The 24,020-nt window shown below is 38.2% G+C and overlaps 1 protein-coding gene across 1 annotated transcript in view; it reads left to right on the top strand.

Moving 5' to 3' along the window:
* MRPL1 (mitochondrial ribosomal protein L1) overlaps window positions 1-23,791 on the top strand; it is an 84,316-nt gene extending 60,525 nt beyond the window's left edge. The window contains exons 8-9 of the mRNA XM_008693265.2: window positions 15,097-15,178; window positions 23,601-23,791. Coding sequence (XP_008691487.1) covers window positions 15,097-15,178; window positions 23,601-23,719 — 201 coding nt within the window. The 3' untranslated portion in view covers window positions 23,720-23,791. The remainder of the gene's footprint in view (window positions 1-15,096; window positions 15,179-23,600) is intronic.
* Window positions 23,792-24,020: the final 229 nt, after the last annotated feature.

The following is a 24,020-nucleotide window of genomic DNA, read 5'->3' as shown; positions in this document are numbered from 1 at the left end:
AGGTGTGACTTTCCTCTTCTATCAGATATAAATAATAGCATAAGAAAAACCATACCATTTGGAAAAAACCGCTAACTTTTCTTTTTAATTCATTGCATTAACTCAATAATGTAGTGTGGTCATTGATTAATAGAATAACATGATGAAAAATATGAGTGTGTCATAACATGTAAAAGGGGAGTACACTGATTTGCTTTCCTTTGTTAATCCATTTGTTAATAAGTAGTTGTCAGTATACTGCACATACAGCTTTCTTGTGTTAACTTTATTTCAAAGAAATAGTGATAAGTTTGATAGCTTTTATTGCAATCTGTTTTTATCCAAATGCTGGGAGAGGAAATTGAATGGATCTGAAAGATGATTACTTGTGAGTTTCATCAGTGTTACTTTCAAACAAATAACATTCACTAATATAGTATATATAGTAAACAGTAAAATACCAATAAGACCCTATTATGAATTATTAAATAGAAACAAAAAATTAAGCATTTTCTGAATAACTTTCGCATAAGCAATGATGAAAGCTGCTATTGCCTGAGAGCACCCTCCTTCCCCCATTTAGATTTTGGTAAAATTAGGAATTTCTTTCTAAAGATTTTACTTATTTATTTGAGAAAGAGAGAGAGCACGAGCGGGGCAGGGAAGGTCAGAGGGAGAGGGACAAGCACTCTCCTTACTGAGCAGGGAGCCCGACATGGGGCTCGATCCCAGGACCCTGAGATCATGACCTGAGCCAAAGGCAGATGCTTAACTGACTGAGCCACCCAGGTGTCCTGAAAGTTAGGAATTTGTTAAAGTGATGTCAAGCATAACTCATACTACAACTTGTCTTTTGCATGAATTTTTATATATTTGGAGACAAATAGTGTATTCTAATACAGGAGTTGGCAAACAGTGGCTCTGTGAATCTGTTTTTTGTACTACTTGAGAGCTTAGAGTGATCTTTTAAAGGTTTATGGGGGAAAAAAAGGAATATGCAGCAAAAATCATATGTGGCCTTAAAAGCCTAAAATATTTACCATCTGGTTCTTTGCAGAAAAAAATTTGCCAACCCTAAAATATAAAAACATAACAAATAAGCCTGAAGATCTGCTTCCAGGTGATATGGTGTAATCACATGACAACTTGCCTCTTGTACTGAATGCAGCTATTATAAAACCTGGACAGAATGCATGGAGTAGCAATTTGGAGACTCTGAAAAGTAAACAATAGCAGGCAAATTAGGGAAGACCAGAATTTGAAGTGCCACCACTCACTACTGGTGGTGAGTTTGCCATTTTTCTCCTTGTGTTGTCACATGAACTGGTCTCACCATAGTCTGAAACTGGGAAGTGGACATTGGTGCAGGCAGAGAGAGCTTCAGGAGAAGCCCTTTACTTCAGGCTTGAGAAGTAGAGATCATGGATCCTAGTGGGGACAGTTGGTGCAGGAAAGGGTACAGGTATCTAAATTTAATTTGAGAAGGGGGAACCTTCCTTTCCAGCTGGAGGATCTGTGGTCACAAGGGGGGGCACACTATCTTTGCTTCTTTTCTCTGTCCTGCCAGTTGGTCCCCAATGTAGGAACAGTTACAGAGAGTAAATGGCAAAATGGGGTATATAAAGCCCCAGCTTTCTGGCCAGCGTTCCAAAAGGAGAGCCTTAGGAAATGAGAAGGTACTGGGAAGATCAAGGAGAGAGGGGAACCTGGGAAAGGGACCTCATAAAAATTATTTTGATGAAATTAATGGAGATGACAGAGGAAAGAAAGAACTCGAAGATAGATCATAGGAATTATCCAATCTGAAAAACAAAGACAAAAAATTGGAAAAAAAAGAGAAAGCCTTAGTCCTACGGACCAATAACAGAGATCTAATTTTCCTCTTACTGGTGTCCCAGAAGGAGAGGAAGGCCAATATGGGGCTTGAACTCATGACCCTAAAATCAAGAACTGAGCTGAGATCAAGAGTCAGATGGTTAACTGACTGAGCCACCCAAGTGCCCAAGAGTTGAAACATTTAAAGTGAAATAAAAATTTACATTCACACAAATATCTGAACACATGTTTATAGGAACTGCATTGGAAATCATCAAAGCTGGAAAAAACTCAGTTGTCCTTCTACATATGAATAGATTAAAAAAACCCATCTGGTATATCATACAGTGGAATACTACTCAGTGATAAAAAAAAGGGGTATGAACTATTGATAGAACAACTTAAGTGAATCTCAAAAGGTTACATTCTATAACCCAAGTGAAAGTAGTCTCAAAAGGTCACATACTAACACCAAAAGCACAGGCAACAAAAGAGATAAATGGGACTTCATCAAAATTTAAAACTTTTGTGCATCTAAGATCACTATCAACACAGTAAAAAGGCAACCAACAGAGTGGCAGAAAATATCTACAAATCATATATATGGTAAGAGACTTGTATCTAGAATATATGAAGACCTCTTATACAATGGTCCCCCCCCCCCCACCCCAGTCTGTGGTTTCACTTCCCACAGTTTCAGTCGCCCACAGTCAACTGCGGTCTGGAAGTAGATGGCCTTCCTGACACATTGTCAGGAGGTCAGTAACAGTCTAACGCTATGTCACAATGCCTGTGTCACTCACCTCACTTCATCTCACCATGTAGGCATTCTTTAAAAGATTTATTTATTTGAGAGAGAAAGAGACAGTGGGCAGTGGGGAGAAGCAAAGGGAGAGGGAGAGAGAGAATCTCAAGTAAACTCCCCACTGAGTGTGGAGCCCGGTTCAGGGCTTGATCTCACAACCCTGAGATCATGACCTGAACTGAAATCAAGAGTTGGACACTTAACTGACTGAGCCACCTAGGTGCCCCACCATTAGGCATTTTATCATCTCACATCATCACAAGAAGGGTGAGCATAGTACAGTAAGAGGGAGAGATCACATTCACATAACTTTTATTACAGTATATTATAATTATTCTATCTTATTAATTTCTTACTGTGCCTAATTTATAAGTTAAACTTTATCACAGATGTGTATATATAGGAGAAAACATAATATAGAGGTTTGGTACTATCTGCAGTTTCAGGCATCCACTGGGGGTCTTGGAATATATCCCCCATTGATAAGGTGGGGACCACTGTATCTCAATAATAAAATGATAAATAATTCAAAAAATAAGCAAAGGATCTTAGTACACATTTCTCAAATAAGATATACAAATGGCCAATAAAGACACAAAAAGAGGCTTAGCGTCATTAGCCAACAGGCAAATGCAAATTAAAACCAAAATGAGATACTGCTTCACACTTATTGGGATGGCTATTATAAAAAAAAAAAAAAAAGAAGGAAATGTTGGTGAGGATACAGAGAAATTGGGACCCTTGTGCATTGGTAGTGGGGATGTAAAGTGGTGCAGTTGTGGGAAATAACATGACAGTTTCTCAAAAAACTAAACATAGAATTACCATATATCTATAGATTCTAGTTATAGATAATGTACCCAAAAGAATTGAAAGCAGGAACTCAAACAGGTGTATGTATAGCCATTTTCATAGCAGCATTATTCAAATAGCCAAAAAGTGGAAGTAACCCAAGTGTCCATGACAGATGAATGGATAAACAAAATGTATACTCAGGTGTACTTTGGAGATACTGCAGGTTCAGTTCTAGACCACTGCAATAAAGTAAATACTGCAGTCAAGTGGGTCAAATGAATTTTTTGGTTTCCTACTGCATATAAACGTTACATTTATACTATACTGTAGTCTGTTAAAGTGTGAAATAGCATTATGTCTAAAAGAAGAATGTACATACCTTAATTAAGAATTACATTATTGCAAGAAATCCTAACCATCATCTGAGCTTTCAGTGAGTTGTAATCTTTTTGCTGTTAGAGGGTCTTGCCTTTGTGGGTGATGGCTGCTGACTGATCAGGGCAGTGGTTGCTAACGGTGAGGTGGCTGTGGAAATTCCTTAAAATCTGTCAGCAGTGAAGTTTGTTGTATCAGTCGACTCCATAACAAATGTAATAGTGAAAAAGTTTGAAATATTGTGAAAATTACCAAAATATGACAGATATGAATTGAGCAAATGCTGTTGGGAAAATGTTGCCAGTAGACTTGTTGGACAGAAGGTTGCCACAAACCTGCAATTAGCGAAAAATGCAATATCTGTGAAGAAAATAAAGTGAAACTCAAGAAAATGAGGTGTACCTGTATGTGCAATGGAATATTATTGCCTTAAAAAGGAAGGAAATTCTGATACATGCTATATTTAACATGTATGAACCTTGAAGACATTAAGCTAAGTGAAGTAAACCAGTTGACAAAAGATAAATATTCTGATTCCACTTGCTTGAGGTACCTAGAGCAGTCATATTCATAGAGACAGTAGGATGGTGGTTGCCAGGGGCTGGGGGAAGGGGAGAATGGAGAATTAGCATTCAGGGGGTATGGTTTTAGATGAGGAAGATGGAAAAAGTTCTGGAGGTGGATGGTGTTGAGAGTTGCACAACAGTGAATATGTACTGAATGCCACTGAGCCACATACTTCAAAACAGTTAAAATGGTAAATTTTATGCTATGTATATTTTACCCACCACACTTCTAAAAAATTACAAAGGAAAACACAGAGATTGCATACTGTTACTCCATTTATATGACATTTTTGAGAAGATAATGTGATAGTGACACCAGGGTTGCAGGGGTTAGGAGTGGCTAAGAGAGATCAGATGAAGTTGTTTTGGTTGTTTATCATGTATTATGGTGGTAGTTCCTCAAATATATGTGTGAGTTAAAATTCATGGAACTGTACACCTAAAAAAGGCCAATGTAACTGCCTTTTAATCTTGAAAATACAATTAAAAATATCTAAGCTGTAACAACATAATTAGCCTGTTGCAGCTGTGGTAGTGGTGAGGGTGGGGGTTTTGCTCTTTCCTCTATTACCACTATGAATGAGTCTCATTTCAAAAAAACATTAAGAAGTAAAGTATGCCTTGTAATTTGTAGCATCATAAAGGACTGGTTTTGTAATTTTAAATGCTAAACTGTAACTAATTTTTTTTTTTACTAACAGTGCATAATAAAATATTTGAAAAATATTAAATAGCAGAAGAATATAAAATTCATTCAAAGATTGCCTTTGGTAACATTTTAGTACTTTTCATTACTGCTCTGTCTCTGCTTGTATTTTTTGTTTATGTAGTCGCTATCATACTATATATTAACTTTTGTATTCTCTTTTTCCTTAAATACTGTTTCTTGAATACTTTTCCAAATTATTAAAATTCTTGCAAGATATAATTTTTTTTTAAAGATTTTATTTGTTTATTTGACAGAGATAGAGACAGCCAGTGAGAGAGGGAACACAAGCAGGGGGAGTGGGAGAGGAAGAAGCAGGCTCATAGTGGAGGAGCCTGATGTGGGGCCCGATCCCATAACGCCAGGATCACGCCCTGAGCTGAAGGCAGACGCTTAACCGCTGTGCCACCCAGGTGCCCCGCAAGATATAATTTTAATAGCTATATCATGTCATGTAGATATATCATAATTTATTCAACCATATTCCTTTTCTTGGGCATTTAGACTGTTTCTGGTATCTCTCATTATATACATCATTCCTGTGAATGTAAGTTCACGTCTTTCATATGTACAGAAATACAGTTCTGTGTATAAATGTGTAACTCTTTATTAAAAACTCTGAATTTAGTGGTTTACAAACATGGAATGGTTTTTTCGTTCTCTGATTCTAGCTGTGCCATGTGTACGATTTCCTTTCTCTGTTCCCTTTTCTGGCACATTAGATAGATCTCATAATTCCAGTGACTGACAATAATTAAAAGTGCAATCTGATCCAGTTAAGAACTCTAATCTCCTATGCAAAGATTTCCCTTGCTCACTTTGGAACCAGGCTTTTATGGCTCCTGTGATCTGAAGTAAGGAGGGCTTTAAGTTTTGGGTTTTTTTTTAAAGATTTTATTTTATTTATTTGACAGAGAGAGACAGCCAGTGAGAGAGGGAACACAAGCAGGGGGAGTGGGAGAGGAAGAAGCAGGCTCCCAGCGGAGGAGCCTGATGTGGGGCTCGATCCCAGAACGCCAGGATCACGCCCTGAGCCGAAGGCAGATGCTTAACGACTGAGCCACGCAGGCGCCCCAAGTTTTTACTCTCACCTCCTCCCACTCTAGACATGAAGAATGCTGCAGTGACTTGATTCAGTTCTGAAATACCTTGCCCCAATCGCTTCCCAGGCTTGACAACTCTGGGGTAGAGGCCTGATGAAGGGAATAAGGGCGAAAAGGCACATGCCTCTGCTTACCTACCTATGTTTCTTGTCCCTACTTTGATTATTGCTACTTCTCTTTGATTATTGCTACATCACAGCTTATTGGTGTGATGTCCTTCAAAGCACATGTTCAGCCAGCTAGTCTACTCTCCTGACAGGTGCCCCCTATCTCTACAGAGTAGCTTCTTGGAGTCTTGCCTCTTCGCTTGGCCTGCTTCTGCTCAGATGGATGTTAATTATAATGGAATCTTTTTGGCGCCTTTAATTTTTGGCATCTTTCTTTAGAGTATAGGGTACTACATGCCCTTTTTTTGCTTTCAGATTTAGGACCTAATCATCAGTCCTGAAGAAGCTTCCAGAAAAGCTCCATACAACATCTTCTTCCAAACACATATCTAAGCTTAGGACAGCTGTTAAAACAGTTGCTAAGCTTTTTTCCTACTGTTACTTTAAATGGCAATGCAATACTTAGTTTGACAAAACATTTTTTTTGCTTCATCTGCATAGTAGACAGATACATAGTAAAAGTCTCTCAGCACGCAACAAAGCTTTCTGTTAACAAAACAAAAATTTTTTTTGATCTAGCAAAAATTAATGGCTGTTTTTGCCCGTTCACTCTCTCAAACATCCTTCAGTCTGTCTTCCACACCAGAAGCTCGCAAGCTGGCCTGTGCGCCATTTCTAGCTCTTTACCTGTTTTTGTAAGGCAAGTCTCATTGGAACACAGTTGCAGTCATTCATTCATGTGTTGTCCATGGCTTCTTTCTTGCTAAAAGGAAAGTATTGTTGAGTATTTGCAACACAGACTGTTTGGTCTGCAAAGCCCAAAATATTTGCTGTCTGACCATTTATAGAGAAAGTTTGCCACCTTCTGTATAGACCCTTCCTGTAGAATTCTTTCTAAAACCTAGATCAGATATACCATTTGTCTGCTGAGAAACAGTAGTTTCTCCCTGCTTGCAGTTCTAAATAAAATCTTCAGCTTTACATTCAGATATTTCTGTGGTGTCCAATCACTATGTCAAGTTCAAATTCAGTATTTCTTGCTATTCTCAGTGATGCAGGCTGAAGATTGGCAGCTTTCAGGCTGAATTTGGTCCCCATGCTTATTGGGTACAAATAGTGGTTTGGTTTTGTTTTCCTGAATCAGCATTTAAAAACTAGATACTTTCACAAAGAAATTCAGATTTCTAGTTCTTGACAAGTCAGGAATTCTGTTAACATTGGCTCCACAGCCCTCAGTGTAACAGTCCATTAGTGCTAAGTAGCTTCCTGCCTCCCCTTTATGGAGTGGTGCTGTCCACCTCTGCACAGCCTGTGTCACATAGGTGTTACAAGAATATGCACACTAACCTAGTCCTGAATCCTGCACATTACCTGCTCTGGCCACTGTAGGCATTTGTTTGCAATGCTGGGCCTAGATATAGTGAGCCACCTTATGTTCACCTCTTCTGCCTTGCTATCACATTACCTCATGCTGCTCCTCTCTCCTAGAAGATCCTCATTGTTCCTCAAAACTCTTCATCCTCTAAGACTCAGTTAATCATTAAGACTCATGTGTCCCCTTCTTTGGGTAGCCTTCTCCATCAACATCAATCACTACTTCCTCTGTGCCCTTGTACTACGCCGTTCATATAGTTAAAGTGGCACCTGTGATGTTGTATTTTAGCTACCAGATTGTAAGTTCCTTGAGGGCAAGGTTTGTATCTTATTCATCTTTTATTCCTAGTTCCCAGCATGATGATGGATAGAGTGGGAACCAAGAAAGGGTTGCTGGATTGCATGGTGTTACCACCTAAAACCTGGGAAGGTAGTAAAGGATTCATTTGGCAGAGAGAAAAATTCATATTTTTCCCACTTAAATGCATCTTCTTTTCCGTTAAGCATTTCACTTCATTTCCTCTCTTTCTACCCTATGTTTATAACAAGTTGATTGTGTTTTCCAGGCAATTGCTACTTAATTTTTCATAAGGGTTACCAATACTTAAAAACTGTGTCCAGGGTCAGAAGCTAGTAAGTAGTGTAAGTGGGCTTCAGATTCAAATTTCTCTGCCTTTAGAGCTCATGCACACAGCTGCTGAGCCACTCCTTACCAGGGGTGTGAACCCTTGGATGAGTTACAAAGTTTTCCAAGTCTCAGTTTCTAATGGTAAAAAAGGAATCGAAGTAGTTCCTATCTCAAAGGATTCTTGGGAGAAATGAATGAGAATATTTACGTAATGCTTAGAGTAGAGCTTGGCGCAGAGTATTTGCTCAATAAATAGAGCTGCTCAGTCAGTTATTCTTATTATTACCTTCCTTAATGTTGTATAGGAGACACACAGATTATCTTCCCTTTTCTTGGTTGTGACTCTTAGGAGTCATGGTGATTAAGACCATTGGCTCATCTGCAGAAACTGTATGCTAGGGCATCCTTTATTTAATCTTAGAACATTACATTTGGAAGAGATTTTGGAGATCAGATGTTCTAACAGGTGCTTGCCAAAGGAGCAGTCCTCTCTCCAGTTTCCAGTTAGAGATCTCATTCATCTACGGGCTGTCAGAACATTTACAGTGACAGCAGCTGGCCACTTTGGGGAGGATCATGTGATTGTTAAAAAATCATGTGTAAATACTTTGCCTGTCATCGTTTGTTTTTTAGTTTTATTCCCCTGTAAAAGGTAAAAAATCAAGTCAAATGCTTTTCCTATACTGTAGTCGTTAGTCCTCCAAAATATTTTAAGACTTACTTTTTGTCTAGCAGTTCTCAAAGTGTGACTGGGGATCCTGAAGCCTTTCTTCCCTCTTCCCCTTTCTTTTAATCAGAGAATCCATGAAGACCCTGAAAACATAGGCTAATTTTTTTGTGTGCCTGTGTAGTTTTCTGGAGTGAGGTTTGATAACCCAAAAAAAGTTTAAGAATCATTGCCTTTGAGAGAGATAGCTAAAATGGTGGTGTAGTCGGAAGACCCTAGGCTTGCCTTGTCCCTTGGACATGGCTAGATAACTGTCAGATCGTTCTGAGTACTCAAGAAATCAGCATGAGGACTGAGAACAAACAGCACAGCTAGAGGGAGAGAAGAGGCCACTTCAAGGAAGGTAGAAAGTGCCAAGACATGGTTTGGGGGAGACACGGATTGCGGGTGCTGGGGAGGGAGCGGAGCCCTGGTCACAGAGAAAGGCAAGAGAGTGGAGCACACAAGGATAGGTACAAGGAGAACACTTCCCCAAAGCCATTGTCTGGGAAGCAGAGGGGGGCTGAATTTTGTGAGTTTTTGCAACCAGCAGGGCTCAATGGAGTTTCAGAAGTTCCCCGGCTGGGCTGTGATAGAGACCTGAGGACACTGTCCTACTCGTGGAGTGGTGGCAGGCAAACAGCTCTGGTACAGACTATCTGAGAATTGCTATCTAACTGAGAATTGGGCTCTCTGAGAATTGCCTAAGGGCTGTGGGGAGAGACTGTACTTTTTGGAGCACATCCCTGAGAGGTGGCATTGCTTCTCTATGGATGAAAGAACTGGTGGGTGCCATTAACCTCCCCCACCCTTCAGCAGAGGTGCAGAGACACCTGCTGAGGGCAGCTAACTGGGACACTCCTGTTGCCTGCTTGCTCCAAATCCCATGCCCCTGCAGTCTGGTGCCACTGCCCTTCTGGACAAACCTGTATCAGTCCCAGCGTGGTGAGACCATTTCCCAGAACACCAGTGCAGGTCCCTGCCACACCAGTCTCTGAAGTTTGGAATTTTAAAAGTCAGCAGGCCTGATTAAATTAGAGCCCAAAATGTGCTGTGCTGCTCCAGGCAGGCAAGCCACCCAGAGACAGGCAATGTGAAATCAGTGATCTGAAAAATGCTTGTGACACATGAGGGGAAATTATTCACTCCTCCAAAAGTGCTTTCCTAAGAGTAGCAAGCACAGACTCCTCTCTCCAGGGACAAAGGAGCAGGCTGGTGCCATTTCCTTCCCCTGCCCCTTGGCACAAACCAACTTCAGTAAACAGCACAGCGCCAACACTGGCTGCCTCACCTGCTTGTACCAAGCCCTGCCCGCCCTCCCCCCTGTGCCACCATGCTCCACTGGTACTACTTTTCTAAAACAAGTGTGCCTGAAGACCAGTGCAGTGGGCCCTTCCCCCAGAAGACCAGCACAAACCCGCAAGTGTACCATATCTGCTGACCATAGAGTGCTGCAAAGCTTCAATTCTAGTGGAAATAGCATCAGGTCTCTTTAAGCAAGTTGACCAGAGCATGCCTCATTAAAACTTGCCACACTCTGGTCAAGGTCCAAACACTCCCCACTGTAGGCAGGGAGAAATTCTGCAGGGGACTGACCTGAGGGATAGAGCAGCCATAACACAGCAGCAGGGTGCACACAGCACACACCGGAGACACTTCCTGAAGTGCCAGGCCCTGGACATTATATTACCTCTTTTTCATAAAGCCATTACTCTCAGGTTCAGGAAACATAACAGGCTTTCCTCACACCCAGAAGACAGAAACCTAGACAAGATACCAAGATGGAGGAATTCACCTCAAAAGAAAGGACAAAAAAAGGTCATGGCCAGGGATCTAATACTTCTGAGGCAAGGAAAACAAAAGCAAAAATAAACTATTGGGCCTTTCTCAAGATAAAAAGCTTGCACAGTGAAGGAAACAACAAAACTAAAAGACAACCTTCAGAATGGGAGAAGATATTGGCAAGTGACATATTTGATAATGGCTTAATATCCAAAATATATAAAGAACTTATAAACTCAACACCCAAAAAACAAATACTCCAGTTAAAAAATGAGCAGAAGACACGAATAGACATTTTTCCAAAGAAGATATCCAGATGGCGAACAAACACATGAAAACATGCTCAGCATCCTCATCATCAGGGAAATACAAATCAAAACCAAAATATCACTTCACATCTGTCAGAATGTCTAGAATTAACAACACAGGAAACAGTAGATGTTGGCGAGGATGTGGAGAAAGGGGAACACTCTTACACTGTTGGTGGGAATGCAAACTGGTGCAGCTACTCTGGAAAACAGTATGGAGATTCCTTAAAAAGTTAAAAATAGGACTACCCTACCATCCAGCATTGCACTACTAGGTATTTACCTAAAGGATAACAGATATACTGATTCGAAGGGATACATGCATCCCAGTGTTTGTAGCAGCATTATCAACAATAGCCAAATTATGGAGAGAGGCCAAATGTCCATCAACTGATGAATGGATAAAGAAGATATGGTAAATATATACACTGAAATATTACTCAGCCATAAAAAGAATGAAATGTCATTTGGAAAGACATGGATGGAGCTAGAAAACAGTATTATGTTAAGTGAAATAAATCAGAGAAAGACAAATATCATATGATTTCACTCATGTGGAATTTAAGAAACAGACGAACATAGGAGTAAAAAAAGAGGCGAACCAGAAAACAGACTCTTTAAAAAAAAAGATTTATTTTAGAGAGAGAGACAGCACAAGCAGGAGGGGTAAAAAGAGAGGGAGAGAAAATCTCAAGCAGACTCTGCACTGAGCTTGGAGCCCAATGCGGGGCTCAGTCTCACAATCCCAAGATTACGACCTGAGCTGAAACCAAGAGTTGGATGCTTAATAGACTGTGCCACCCAGATGCCCCTACAGACTCTTAACTATAGAGAACAAATTGAGGGTTGCTGGAGAGGAGGTGGGTGGGGGGATGGGTTAAATGAGTGATGGATATTAAGGAGCGCACTTGTTGAGATGAGCAGTGGGTATTTTATGTAAGTGATGAATCACTAAATTCTACATCTGAAACTAGTATTACACTGTATGTTAACTAACTGGAATTTAAATAAAAACTTGGGGGAAAAAGAATCATTGTGTTAGACACTCATGACTACAGTTTTCTTTGCATACATCTGCATCTCAAAGGGCTGAAAAAATGGTCGGGAACCACTAATTTTTAGTTTTCTTGTAATTGTAAAAACTGGTTGAAGACAAAGGTTAGGATTTGCATGGAAAGAGGAAAATCTGAGAGTTAAAGCAAAGGGGAACATAGAGTTCACCTGTATCCACTGAGCCTCCACCCAAACATCTTTGGTAAGTTTTCCATGTAGTCTGCTTAGGGAATTGTTTCTTTTTTCTTTAAATTTAATTAACCAACATGTAGTATATCATTAGTTTCAGATGTTCAGTAATTCATCAGTTGCGTATAACACCCAGCGCTTATCACATCATGTGCCCTTCTTAATGCCCATCACCCAGTTGCTCCATCCCCCCCCTCCTTCCACAACCCTCAGAGTGTTTCCCAGAGTCAAGAGTCTCTTATGGTTTGTCTCCCTCTCTGATTTCTTCCCAGTTTTCCCTCCCTTCCGCTGTGATCCTCTGCACTATTTCTTATATTTCCACATATGAGTGAAACCATATGATAATTGTCTTTCTCAGATTGACTTATTTCACTTAGCATAATACCCTCCAGTTCCATCCACATTGATGTAAGTGGTAGGTGTTCATTTAGGGAATTATTTCTGACATAATAAGGGATGTTAAGCAGAAGGTAGGATTCAGTAAGGTAGTCTTTTCTTGAAACCGTATCTGCTACAAAATGAAGAATAACTATCTTGTCCTGGAGTGGGCAGTCACTTTAGCTAAACATAAGTAGTATTGTAACTATTAGATATGCAAATGCACACATGCAGATATGCAAATACGATGCTTACCATAATTCAGGGTCCACCAATCCCAGTTTTTTTTTTTTCTTTCCCGGTGTACCAAGTCTTATGCTCTGGTACTGAGAATCTAATAGATAATATCATCTCAAAATGGTCCATCCTTACCTTCGTAAGACTACAAAATGTTATTGCATGAGAGCACCATGGAAATGCAGAGTAACTGAGATGTAGGTAGAGAAGCTTGCATGTTTCTTTCCTGAGTTATCTCTAGGTTATTGTCAGCCCAAATACATTTCCTATGTAAGTTGTGATAAAATTTATGCATGCTTTTTTGACCATAATTAGCACCAGTAGCCAATTAAATAATCACAGTTACTATATAAGCCATAAAATCTATAGATTTTTCATAATTTTGTATATTATCTTTAAAAAAGATAAAATGAAGTATTATGGTTATAAATATTTTAAAATTCAACAGAGGACACTGTACTAAAGATTAGAGGTGCTAAAATTGGGACAAAAATGTGAACTGTGTTTAAAAACACTTTTATATATTTTAGAACTTAATGAAATCCTTGAAGTCATCCTAATAATGAAAGTCACAGAGGAAGTATTTCCTCCGTATTTCTTAAGCATATGTTGTATGTGTTTAGCATCTTATTTGAGCTAACTGTTGGCAGTATAAGTCCACAAAAGTATAGTTGAGTTTAGTATATTATTTAGTACATTATAGTATAACAGTGTAGAGCATAACTTAATAGTAAATAGTGAAAGCATATATTGGACATTTTGCTTTTTCTTGCATCTATTACTTTCCCAAATTTAAGGTAGCTATAGGTCTTTAACAAAGGGTAGAGGAACTTACTAGAGCTGTGGTGGGTACTTCAGTTGATAATAGAAAAAGGGCAATTTGATTAATGTGGAGAATTAAGAGAGGAATGAAGGGAGACACGTTGATACCCTTAGTTTTTGTTTTATTTTGTTTTGTTTTCTAACATAGCAAATGTAAGGTGCCTTTTCTGCCAGTGAACTACTTGATTAAATCCTTTAAGTTCTCTGGACTTAAGAAGGTGAATTTAAGCATTGCTTGATTTTTTTTTTTTTTCCTCTCAAAACTCCCACTTATGGATTGGCTTAAGTGAAAATTCCTTCAGTAATGTCCAGACCTTCTCATTTAGGGTTTGGTATTGCATCATGTCCAAGTCAGTGTCAAATAAATGTTGTCTGGTGATGATGAGAATAATTTTTTTTCATGAGGACTTCTCTTCATGCTTACACAGCACATTTTTCACAGGGGTCTCAGAGTCACTGGAAAATAGAAACCTTGCTTGAACTTGAACTATTACCATGTTCATTATGAATTTTACATGAATTTTTAAAAATTGATTCATTTGGCAAAGTGTAAAATCCTTTAAACTTTGGGATGTAATATAACTGATTTTAACTGGTGTATTTTAGAAGAGTAACATGCATTGAATTTGAATGATAAACATAAGGACTTTCCAAAGTTGTGAGCTAGGTTTTGGAGTTTTATGAATAGGGCTTATTCACTATATATTTACTTACTGTAATTTTTTGTTGAATAGCAGGATATTTGGTATTGCATCGAGTGTTACGATAGCATCCTGAAAATGTCTCTATATCAGATATGTGTTGTGTCAATGTGTGGGCGCGCCTGAATGGTTCAGTTGGTTAAGGGTCTGACTTCTGCTTAGGTCATGATCTCTGGGCCCCATGTCGGGCTCTGCTCTCAGCGTGGCGTCTGCTTGTCCCTCTCCCCCAACTCCCTCTGCTCTCTCTCTAAAATAGATAAAATCTTAAAAAAAAAAAAAAAGTAAAAAATAAAAGTAAATCAACAAAAAACTTCAAGAGGAACTATCCCTAAATCCTTGGGTGTAGAGATCAGGAGATGTGCTTTGGGGAAAATACTTGGAAATCAAGGAATCTCAAGTAGAGCAACTTCAAAATACTTTACTATGACATGTTCCATAAGGTAATTAAGTCTTGACATGTAAAGACGTGTGAAGGTAGCATTCTAAATGAAGAGTTACAGAAGTTTTTTCTTTCACAGTAGGGTCTCTTAATAGTTTGCATTAGATTTGATTTGCATTAGTTGAATATTTGAAAAATACTGTCTAAAATAAATACTTATACAGTTACCAGAAGTTGTATTATCTTCTCACTTTCACATTATCAATGTTATATGTCCTTTTCTTTCAGCTGGATATGCCAGGTGACCAGATAGCTGCAAATCTGCAAGCAGTTATCAGTGAAGTTTGTAAGCACAGACCACTCAGTTTGGGTAAGTGATTTGGTGGGGTAGACTTCCCCATAGCTCTGGGATTCTTTAAAAATGTAAAATATTAAGGAAACAATCAAGTTAATAGCAAGTACAATATAAATTGCAGCAATATTTTCAGGGATTAAATAAATAAAACTTAACTATCCAAAGGATTCATAATTACCTTATTAAAAAGTTGTAGTTGTTTGGAGAGGAGACCTCTGTAACATTAATAAGGAATACATCCTGAAATCTTTGTAAATTCCATTATTTCTATCATTAAATGTAATAGACTTTGAAAGAAAACTGTAACTGATTGCCTTAAACTTGCAATAGTGTTAAATAGAAACTAAAATCATTTATGAAATATTTTCGGGCTAGACCATTCACTTTGTCACTGGCATTAGCAATTGTCTTTCTTATTCTTATTTATTTTTAAAAAAAAGCAAAGTTTTTAATCATGTCATGAGAGTCACTTCTTATAAACAGGGTGATTCATGGAGAGCAATGAAACTTGATTGAGATGCGGAAGCTGTTTCATTGGCTACGAACACATAGCCAGACCCTTCGTGTCACATTATGTACCATGCATGTTCTCTCCTCAGACGAACTTCACCCCTGGCCGGTTGTAGCCCAAAAAGGGTTCATTATCCTCAGTAGACTCTTCATTTATAGACTTACCATGACAGGACTCTGTCAGGTTTAGATTTATAACCAAATGTATAATTAAATCACAGTCTTAACCAATTTTTACCTTCTTTGGGAGTGAAGCACACTGGTGAATAAATACTTTGTTAGTTCTGCTGCTGTAGTTATGGCCACAGTACTTAGTAATTGTGTGTGTGTGCATTCTTACATTCCATGGGGCACTTTGATTTCAGTATAGGATCTTCTGAGACCATGGCAGGAGTGAAATGATAGATAGCAAATCTCTAAAAGCAGTGGGTCCTCTTTTTGCCATTTTTTAACTTGAACTGTAATTAACATACAGTATCTTTTAGTTTCAGGTGTACAACGTAATAATTCAACATTTGTATATATTGCAAATTGATCACCACCATAAGTTTAGTTACCATCGGTCACCATACAAAGTTAATACAATAATACTGACTGTACTCCCTGTGCTGTACATTACATCCCCTTGGCTTATCTATTTCATAACTGAATGTTTGTACCTCTTCATTCCCTTCACCCATTTTGTCGCCTCCCCCAACTCTCTTCGCCCTTGGCATCCACGACTTTGTTCTCTGTATCTATGACACTGGGTTTGGTTTGGTTTTATTAGTTTGTTTTGTATTTTAGATTTCACTTATAAATGGAATCATTGATATTTGTCTTTCTCTTTCTGACTTATTTCACTTAGCATAGGTCCATTAACATCACAAATAGTAAGATTTCATTCTTTAATATGCCTGAGTAGTATTCCATTGTGTGTGTATGTGTGTGTACACCACATCTTCTTTATTCATTCATGTATAAATGGACACTTAGGTTGTTTCCATATCTTGGCTATTGTAAATATGCTGCAAGGAACATAGGGTGCATGTATTTTTTCAAACTAGTGTGTTCATTTTCTTCTGATATATACCCAAAAGTGGAATTGCTGGGTCATATGGTCATTCTCTTTGTGATTTTTTGAGGAATTCTCATACTGTTTTCCAGTGTCTGCACTAATTTACATTCCCACTAACAGTGTATGAGGGTTCTCTTTTTCTCCACATCCTTGCCAACATGTTATTTTTGATAATAGCCACTCTGACAGGTGTGAGGTGATTACTCATTGTGGTTCTGATTTGCATTTCCCTGGTGATTAATGATGTTGAGCTTCTTTTCATGGGACTGTTGTCCACCTGTATGTCTTTGGGAAAATGTCTATTTAAATTCTCTGCCCCATTTTAAATTGGATTTTTTTTTGTTATTGAGTTGTATGAGTTCTTTATAAATTTTGGATATTAATCCCTCATCAGTTATATGATTTGCAGATACCTTCTTCTGTTCACCAGGTTACCTTTTCATTTTGTTGATGGTTTTCTTTGCTGTGCAGAGCTTTTTAGTTTGATGTAGTCCCATTTGTTTATTTTTATTTTTGTTGCCCTTTGTAGTCATCCAAAAAAAACAAAACAAAACTGCTAAGACCAATGTTGAGGAGCTTACCAAATGTGTTTTCTTCTAGGATTTTTATGGTTTCAAGTCTTACTTTCAAGTGTTTAATCTTTTTAAGTTAATTTTTGCATGTGGTGTGAGGTATTGGTTCAGTTTCCCTCTTTTGCATGTAGCTCTTCAGTTTTCCCAACTGAACCATTTATTAAAGAGACTATCCTTCCTCCATTGTATATCCTTGCCTCCTTTGTTGTGAGTTAATTGACTATATATGTATGGCTTTATTTCTGGGTTCTGTATTCTGTTCCACCAATCTATATGTCTTTTTATGTCAATACTATACTCTTTTAATTACTGTAGCTTTGTAGTGTAGTTTAAAATCAGGAAGCTTGATATCTCTGGTTTTGTTCTTTCTCGAGATTGCTTTGTCTGTTCAGGGTCTTTCGTGCTTCCATACAAATTTTGGAATTATTTGTTCTATTTCTGTGAGCAATACTATTGGAATTTTGATAAGGATTGCATTGAATTTGTAGATAGCTTTGGGTAATATGTACATCCTAACAATATTCTGCTAATCCATGAGCATGGAATATCTATTTCTTTGTATCATCCTCAGTTTCATCACTGTCTTACAGTGTTCAGTGTACTAATCTTTCACCTTCTTTATTAGATTTATTCCCAGGTATTTTATTCTTTTCAATGCAATTGTAAATGGGATTGTTTTCTTAATTTTTCTTTCTGATAATTTGTTTTAGTGTATAGAAACGACTGATTTTTGTATATTGATTTTATACCCTGCCACTTTACTGAATTTGTTTATTGGTTCTAACAGTTTTTTGGTGTAGTCTTCATGTTTTTTAAATATATAGTATCATGTCTTCTGCAAACAGGGACAATTTTAGATCTTCTTTCCTATTTGGGTGACTTTTTTTTTTTTTTTTTTTTTTCGGGACTAAGTGCTGTGACTAGGACTTCCAGTACTATGTTGAGTAATAGTAGGGAGAGTGGGCATCCTTGTCTTGTTCCTGATCTTAGAGGAAAAGCTTTGAGCTTTTCATCATTTAGTATGATAGTGATTGTGGGTTTGTATATGATCTTTATTATGTTGAGGTGTGTATATTCTCTCTTTAACCGCTTTGTTGAACGTTTTTATTGTAAATGGATGTGACTTTTGTCAGATGCTTTTTCTGCATCTGTTGAGGTGATCATATGATTTTTATTTTTCATTTTGTTAATCTGTATCACATCGATTGATGTGCACATGTTGAACCATCCTTTCATCCCTGGAATAAATCCCACTTGATCATGGTGTATGATTCTTTTAATGTATATTTGAATTTGGTTTGCTAATATTTTCTTGAGAATTTTTGCATATGTGTTCATCAGGGTTATTGACCTGTAATTTTCTTCTTTTTTTTGTGGCAGTGTTGTCTAATTTTGGTATCAGGGTAATACTTACCTCATAAAATGAGTTTGGAAGCATTCTGTCATCTTTAGTTTTTTTGGGAGAGTTTAAGAAGGTTAGGTACTAAATCTTCCTTGAATGTCTGTTAGAATTTACCAGTCAAGCCATCTGGTCTTAGATTTTTGTTTGTTGGGAAGTTTTTAATTACTGATTCATTCAATCTCTTTGCTATTATCAGTCTGTTCAGATTTTTTGTTCTTCCTGATTCAGTCTTGGATGTTTGTTTGTTTCTCGATATTTGGTAATTTTTGCTAGCTTGTGTAGTTTGTTGGCATATAATTGTTCATAGTAGTCTCTTATGATCCTTTGTATTTCTGTGGTATCAGTTATAATTCTCTTTCATTTCTGATTTTATTTATTTGAGCCTGCCCTCTCTTTTTCTTGCTGAGTCTAATTAGTGGTTTGTCAATTTTGTTTATCTTTTCAAAGAACCAGCTCTTAGTTTCATTCATCTTTTCTGTTGTCCTTTTAGGTCTATTTCATTTCTTTCTTTCTTTTTTTTCCATTTATTTCCACTCTGATCTTTATTATCTCATTCCTTCTACTAACTTTGTGTTTCATTTGTTCTTCGTTTTATAGTTCCTTTAGGTTTCAAGTTAAATTGAGATTTTTCTTGTGTTTTTGATGTAGGCCTGTTGCTATGAGCTTCTCTCTTACAACTGCTTCTGATGCATCCCCTAGATTTTTGTATGTTGTATTTCTGTTTTCATATGTCTCTAGGTATTTTTAAATTTTTCCTTTTATTTCTTTGATGTCCCATTGTTGTAGCATGTTATTTAATCTCCATGTTTTTGTGGTTTTTCCGGTCTTCTTGTAATTGATTTCTAGTTTCATACCATTGTGGTCAGAAAAGATTCTTGATAGGGTTTCAGTCTTAAATTTACTGAGAGCTGTTTTGTGGCCTAATCCATGATCTGTCCTGGAGAATGTTCCATGTGACTTGACAAGAATGTGTGTTCTGTTTTGGGTGGAATGTTCTATATAAATCTGTGAAGTTCATCTGGTCTCATGTGTTGTTTAAGGGTGTGTCCTTATAGATTATCTATTTAGATGATCTCTTCATTGATGTAAGTGGAGCATTAAAATCCCCTACTCTTGCTGTCAGTCTCTTCCTCTAGGTCTGTTAATATTAGCTTTATTTTTTTTTAAAGATTTTATTTATTTATTTGACAGAGATAGAGACAGCCAGCAAGAGAGGGAACACAAGCAGGGGGAGTGGGAGAGGAAGAAGCAGGCTCCTAGTGGAGAAGCCTGATGTGGGGCTCGATCCCATAATGCCGGGATCACGCCCTGAGCCGAAGGCAGACACTTAACCGCTGTGCCACCCAGGCGCCCCAATATTTGCTTTATATATTTTGGTGCTCCCATGTTGTACCTGGTATATCTTCTTGCCAGGATGACCCTTTTATCATTATGTAATGCCCTTCTTTGTCTTCAGTTATAGTCTGTTTTAAAATCTGTTTTGTTGGGTAAATTCAGCTATACCAGCTTTTTGTTTATTTGTTTCCATTTGCATGGAATATCTTTTTCCATCGCTTTACTCTCAGTCCTTACTTTTTTTTTTTTTTTTTTTTTTTTTTTTTTTTTTTAGATTTTATGTATTTATTTGATAGGGAGAGCACACAAGCAGGGGGAGCAGCGGAGGGAGAGAGAGAAGCAGGGTCTCTGCAGAGCAGGGACCCCAATTTGGGGCTTGATCCCAGGATGCTGGGATCATGACCTGAGCCGAAGGCAGTCTCTTAACTTACTGAGCCACCCAGGCGCGCCTCAGTCCTTACTTCTGAGCTGAGTCTCTTATAGGCAGGGTATAGATGAATCTTGTGGTGTTTCTTTTTTTTTTTTTTTTTTTAAGATTTTATTTTATTTGTCAGAGAGAGAGCGTGAGCATAAGCAGGGGTGCGGCAGGTAGAGGGAGAAGCTGGCTTCCTGCTGAGCAAGGAGCCCAATGTGGGGCTCGATACCAGAACCCTGGGATCATGACCTGAGCCAAAGGCAGATGCTTAACCAGGTCAGCCACCCAGGTGTCCCTTGTTTTTGTTTTTAAATCCATTCAGCTACTCTCTGTTTTTTGATTGAAGGATTTAGTCTATTTACATTTGAAGTAATTATTGATAGGTGTGTACTTATTGCCATTTTGTTCATTGTTTTCTGGGTGTTTTTCTTCCTCTCTGTTTCTTTCTTTCTTTCCTTCTGGTTTGATAATTTCCTTTAGTGTTATGTTTAGATTCCTTTCTCATTTTCTTTTTATGTTCGTGATAAGTTTTTCTCTTTGTGGTTACCATGAGGTTCCCATAGTGAATGAACCATGCCATTCTATGGCAGTCCGTTTTCAGTTGGTAGCAACTTAATTGAAACTCATTCCGGAACTCGACATTTTTATTCCACCCTCTGTATTTTATGGTTTGTATGTCACATTTTACACTTTTTCATTTTATGTAACCCTTAACTAGTTATTATAGTTTTAGTTTTACTACTTTTGTCTTTTATGCTAGCTTTATAAGTGAGTAAATTTGCTACCTTTACAATGTATTTCCAGTGAGATTTTTACTTTAGTATGTTTTCTTGTCATTAGTACTGTTTCCTTTCAGCTTTAAGAAGTCTCTTTGACATTTCTTGTAAGGTTGGTTTAGTGATCATGAACTCCTTCAGATTTTACTTGTCTAAAAAACTCTCTCTCTCCTTCTATTTTGAATGATAACCTTCTTGGTAGAGTATTCTTGGTTGTATGTTTTTTCCTTTAAAATATGTCCCACCAGCACTTTTGGCCTTCAAAGTTACTTCTGAAAAATTTTCTGATAGCTTTATGCGATTTCCTTTGTATGTATCAAGTTGTTTTTTTCCTGCTGCTTTTAAGACTCTCTATTTAACTTTTGACATTTTAATTACATCTTGGCGTGAATCTCTTTGGTTTCATCTTATTTGGAGCTTTCTGACCCTTTTGGATCTGGATGTTGATTTCCTCCCGCAAGTTAGGGTTTTCAGTTATTATTTCTTTGTGTAAGCTTTCTGCCCCTTTCTTTTCCTTCTGGGACCCCCAGAATGAGAATGTTATTCTGCTCGATGTTGTCCTGTGTTTTCCTTAAGCTATTTTCACTATTTAAAACTCTTCTTTCTTTCTGTTTCCCTGTCTGGGTAAGTCCATTGCTGTGTCTTCCAGGTTACTGATCTGTTCTTCATTCAGTCTGCTGTTGAACCCCTCCCATGTAGTTGTCAGTTCAGTAATTTTATTCTTCAGCTCTGTGATTTTTGTTTGGTACTTTCATATATTTTTTTCTCTTTGTTGAAGTTCTCCTTGTGTTTGTTCATTCTTCTCCTGAGTGAGCATCTTTATGACCATTAGTACTTTGATCTCTTTATCAGGTAGATTACTTATCTCCATTTCATTAAGGTCTTTTTCCCAGGTTTTGCCTTGTTCTTTCATTTGGAACAAATTCCTGTCTCCTAATTTGGCTTGATTCTGTGTATTTCTGTGTATTGAAATAGCTCCCTCTCCCAGTCTTGAGGGAGTGGCCCTGTGTACAAGATTTTCCGTTGGGCTTAGAAGTAGGAGGGAGCCATGCACTCAAGGTGCATCCCCTGTGTGGGCTTCACACACCTGCCAGCTCTGTGTGGGGTGGGGTGGGATGGGTGTGGGGTACTTGTCTGTCTGTGGCACAGTAGGAATGAGGGAGCAGGGGTGGGGTCTCACCTGGCTGGCTGTGCAACAGGTTGCATTTTTGGGTGGGGCTGCTCACCTGGCTGGTTGGGGTTTGGCTGCAGCCCAGCAGGGTAATAGTACATGGGGCTCTTGCCCACCAGCTGTGCTGTGGCTGTGGCATGGGGATGCAGAGCATGCCCAGTGGCATTAGCAGGTTAGAGTAGGATTGCCAACATGCTCCAGCACTGGCATTAGAAAGGTTGAATGAGATTGCAAAAATGGCATCCACCTGCACTTTTATCCCCAAGAGAGTCTCAACAGGTTCCTGCTTTCCAGCTGTGGCTTTAAGATTAATAAGGGGGTTTCCTTCACATATGGTCTAGAGGCTTTTCAAACTGCTTTTGAACCGGATTGTGGAGTGAGTTTGTGTGTGAGCCCTTTAAGAGTAATTTCTCTGTTCTTTCCAGTTCTGTGGTCCTCCTGGATGCACTCTGTTGGTTTTCAAAGCCATATATTTTGGGAGCTCATCTCTCTGGTACAGGACACAGTGGTTGGGGTGCCTGGTGTGGGAGACAAAACCCTTGGTCCTCAGGGAAAAGTTCTGTATTTTTGAGATCCCTCCTGATTGTCGGTCACCTTACCTGGGGTGGGGTTTTTGCAGAGAGTGTCATCTCTGACTTTCCTGCCTGTCTCAGTGCAGCCCTTGTATGTAGATTTGCTGTGTCTGTGGGAGGAGGTGAGTTAGGGATCTTATGCTGCCATCTTGAACTATCCATCTTTTTTTTTGCCATTTTAAATGAAGTCCCTTAATTGTTCTTATGAAAAGCTTTTTAATTTTTAGGGAATTTTACTAAATGTTCGGTAACACAGACATAGCATCAGTGCTATTTCAAATAAATATTTAGAATATTGCCATCAAATGTAAATATTACCACCTGCTCCCTTCACTTTCAGCTTTGCAGTAAAATAAATTCTAGGTGGTCATCTTCTGGAAGAGAGAAATGAATTATTATAGAATATGTAGTTTTAAGGATAAATTTCTAATATACTAGAGTACAGTTGGTTTGTCTTCTCTAGACATGAGATGATATTCCTTATGATTCAAAATATTAGTTCAGTAATATCAGTACTTTTCAAGGGGAAAATATAGCATGAGTTTTATAAGATTTGTTGTTGTATGTTTCTATTTGCTCATATATTTATGGAATAAAATAAAAGTTGATTCTTGTCTTTGTTTCCAGGACCTTTCGTGGTACGAGCTTTCCTTCGTACTTCAACAAGTGAAGGTTTGTTACTAAAGATCCAGCCATTGTTGCCTAAAGAAGTAGAAACTGAAGAAAGTAACAGAGAAGATGCCTAAAAATGTTATATTATGAAATTATTTTCAGTTTATTAAGAAGCAACAGAGAAAATTATAAAACTGTAATTTCTACATTTGGTGTGTTGTTATTTCTCAGTCATCGTACTTGACAGTGAATTTTAACACTTGGAAAATCCTACAATAACACTTTATTTTTTTTTCTTCTCTCTCTCTTTTTTTTTTTCAAAAGGTCTTATTTATTTATTTGAGAGAGAGAGAGCACGAGCAGGTGAGGGGCAGAGGGAGAAGCAGACTCCCCACTGAGCAGGGAACCTGATGCGGGGTTCGATCTTGGAACTCC

The sequence above is a fragment of the Ursus maritimus genome, unplaced genomic scaffold (assembly GCF_017311325.1).
Source record: "Ursus maritimus isolate PB19 unplaced genomic scaffold, ASM1731132v1 scaffold_8, whole genome shotgun sequence".
Classification (NCBI taxonomy): Eukaryota; Metazoa; Chordata; class Mammalia; order Carnivora; family Ursidae; genus Ursus; species Ursus maritimus.
Note: the sequence above shows the minus strand (reverse complement) of the source record. Positions and strands in the feature narration are given on the sequence as shown.